Genomic DNA, 3,545 nt, shown 5'->3' on the forward strand with positions numbered 1-3,545 from the left:
TTGGGACACCTCTGAACTTTAACCAAGATAGCGAAAGTAAAAGCCTTAGGTGTGGTGCTGCTAATAGACCTTCAAATTGAAATGCAAAACTAATGAGTGTCCACTCTTTATGATGCAATTCTAATTAACTGTGCTGCACCTTCACTAGGATCTTATTCCTCTACCGAGGACCAAGATAGAGAATACAAGCACTAGCAGTAGTACCACAGTAATACCATAATTTAGCAAGCAGAAACAGGGGTCTGTATGGTAATTAGAGCAACCATCCTAGGTTAGGTCTGGACAGAGCCCTAGAGCTAGTGTCTTCAGTGACACTGGCAGGCTATGCACTAGAACCTGTAAATATCACACACAATAAGAACCCCTAATTTGCTCTCATCTGCTTGCTAAGGATCAGAAAAGCCAACTTGGCAAATAACTGCAGAGAAACCCAGCACATTGTCTTACTCCTACTGTTGAGGAAGTGTTTGCAGCCTTTATCTTGGAGAATTATACCACTAGAAATAACTGGGTGATAAGTAAATGAATTACGCTACTTATTTAAATTGCTAATGTGATTGATAGAAGACAAGAAAACTTTGTTTTAAAACCAGTATTTTTAAAAAGTTCATTATGTTAGTATACTTGTTAGTAGTGTAAAATGTTAGTACTATAAAATCTCTAATAATGTCAAACTAAGTCTTGGGATTTTCTGCCCCATAGAAATTTCCTTGTACAAAAGTTGCATTTTGTTTTTTTTTTTTTCTTAATAAAAGTTATATATATTGTTAAAAATAATTTGCACTAACTAATCCTATTAATCATTTAAGACAGAAAAGAGGCTTAAAAGCTTTTGGCTTCCAGAAAGAATTGCATAGATAAAAGTGGAACTAATGCTGACAGCCTAGGTAACTAGCAACCCTGCTATCACTTAAACAAAATAATGGTATGGTCTAGATTTTGAGCTGTGGCTCAACTGAGGACAAAGGAAAAGCGTGTAAAAGCAGGAGGAGCAATACAGCATCACATCTCCTGAGTTCTGGTCTCAAGGCTGCTGTCCATACAGGTCTGCCTTAGGAGCTCCCCTGTAGCTGCAACAGCCACAGCATTAAAGTCCCTCCCTGCTCTGCTTCACTTTTGCTCCTGTCCCATCGTTACACTGTGGCAGCATGGTAGTGCAGTAAATGGTTGCACATGCTGGCCCTATGCCATTTCTGTGCTGGGAAAATTCTCTCTGGGGTCGCTTCAGACCCTCTGCAGATCCTGTACACTGCTGGAGAGGTGAGCAGGGGCCGCAGTGCTGACTACACTCTGGCTCTGTGCATGTTCTGAACTCTTTCTGCAGCCGGTCCATAAAATAATCCCCAAGACTATTTCTGCCATCTTGGGAACAGTCAAGCCTGCGAGCATTGGTCAGCAGATCTCCCATCAGCTTGATCTTCCGGATTTTGGGCCCAATAAATTGACTCTTGATAGTGCTTGCGCTATGAGGGTCTGCACTTTCGATACTCAGGGCATAAAGCTCTTCAAAATACCGCATCATAGTTTTCCACTGTACCATTGCTACTTCCAGGGCTTTCATCAGACCGACTGCATACTCATAGTTTGGTTTCTAAAAACAAAGACAGAATTCCATTAATTCAGAAGAACAGCTTATCTTAACTGTATTCACTGATGGTCTCCTGCAACTTCCCTGGTGCTCTAAACAAGGTGTGATAGGATTTTGCAACAGCTCCTTCTAGTTTGGAGCATCTGTTGGTTTTTGCAGAGTTGGATGTCTGCAAACATACAGAAGTGTCAGAACCCAAGCACTTTTTCAAGTAATAGAGATTTAGATAGCTATGCCTGAGGAGCATTCTTACACCAGGAAACCCTATCATAGAATCACAGAATGGTTTGGGTTGGAAGGGACCTTAAAGATCATCTGGTTCCAACCCCTGCCATGGGCAGGGACACCTCCCACTAGCCCAGGTTGCTCAAAGCCTCATCCAGCCTGGCCTTGAACTCCTCCAGGGATGGGGCATCCACAGCTTCTCTGGGCAACCTGGGCCACTGCCTCACCACCCGCACAGTGAAAGAATTATTCACAATATCCAATCTAAATCTACTCTCTTTCGGCTTAAAACTGTTACCCCTCTTCCTATCACTACACTCCCTGATGAAGAGTCCCTCCCCATCTCTCCTGTAGCCCCCCTTTAAGTACCAGAATACTGCTATATGGTCTTGTTGATTCAAACCAAATATTTAGTAAGTTTTTCAATATGACCTTTTTATTTTTACTTTCTACAGCTTAAAAACTGCTGTGATAGGCCAAAGAAAAGCATTCAGTATTAACTATTTACAGAATACTAATTTGGCAGAGGAGAATCAGCCTCTTGGTCTTTAACAAATAAGGGTTGGGTTTTTTTTTTCCTGATAACTTTCAGTTATTCCTTCATACCTGTGCAAGCCTGAGTCAAATCTCTAGTTCAAATTCTATCTTGAGCTATGCTCCAGCAGATCAACTACCACCCCAAGCTGGATGTTTCTCCTACCTACTTCCTTGCCACCTTTCTTAGGTGCTGATGGCTTCTATTTAGTTTCAATGTGAAGGAGATAAATGGGCTGTTTCAGCACAGTTAAGGGGACTCATAATCCATTAGAGCACACTGGAAACAGCAGTCTCCATCTGAGTGAAAGAAAATGGGGACTATTTTTCATATTCTTTTGGACTAGAAAGCAACCCCGTAGAGTTAGGATTGATGTCTGACAGCTTCTAGGCATCACAATCAAGAACAAAACCACGTACGCTAATATGTCAGGGAAATTATATCTGGAAATCTAATAGTGGATGAATGCAGGGATCTGAAATACCAACAATATAATGCAAGAAGTTAATTACTGCAGATTGCAAATTCTTGAAAGCTTGTTGTCTGCTACCCACCTGGATGGTTTTAGAACAGTAATGGCCTCCTCTTTCTTGCTGATACTTCATCAAAGCCTCTGCTGCTTTTCTCTCTTCCAGAGCTTGATGCAAGAAGAACTTGGAAACATTTGGCAGAGCAACATGTGACTGATCAAAATTTTCACCCTAAGCACACACACACAAAAAAAGTTAAGATTTGCTGGAGATGGGACTCGCAGCAGAACATGGCTTTATCAGAACTCTGGAGACCCTTCCAATGGAAGCTATTCTACCAACACAATCTCTCTGAAGACCTTAATCCAAATTTCTGCTATAAATGAAGTAAGTCGTTATGGTCTTAAATGAAAAATCTCCGTACCTCTACTAGAACTCCTCTCCTTTAATACTGGACAGGTAAGTGTAGTACTGATGTTGTTTCTCAGTAGCAGTCAGAGATCCTCAGAATATTTTATTTATGAGTGGTTGGAGGGGGGAAGTGGGGTTTTTTTGTTGTTGTATATTGTGGGGTTGTTTTTTTGTTTGTTTTGTTTCTTAAACATAGTCCCAGCACAGGGAACAAGCTGTTTCCCTTCAGGTCAGCATTCCAGTGAAAAGTTAGCTTTCAAAGGTGTGAGAAAGATGAGGCACATACCAAAACGAGAACAAGCACAACTTTGCATTT

The 3,545-nt window shown here is 41.2% G+C and overlaps 1 protein-coding gene across 1 annotated transcript; it reads right to left on the bottom strand.

The window, feature by feature from the left end:
• Positions 1–747: 747 nt before the first annotated feature.
• On the bottom strand, positions 748–3,049 carry LOC104459932 (ferritin heavy chain-like; the record flags this gene model as incomplete). The annotated part of the gene is made up of 2 exons (XM_010085574.1): positions 748–1,591; positions 2,903–3,049. Coding segments are annotated over 2 exons (651 nt in total), but the record flags the coding sequence as incomplete, so codon positions are not given.
• Between the last annotated feature and the right edge of the window lie 496 nt (positions 3,050–3,545).

Source organism: Pterocles gutturalis, unplaced genomic scaffold (assembly GCF_000699245.1).
Source record: "Pterocles gutturalis isolate BGI_N339 unplaced genomic scaffold, ASM69924v1 Scaffold47941, whole genome shotgun sequence".
NCBI classification, from domain to species: Eukaryota; Metazoa; Chordata; class Aves; order Pterocliformes; family Pteroclidae; genus Pterocles; species Pterocles gutturalis.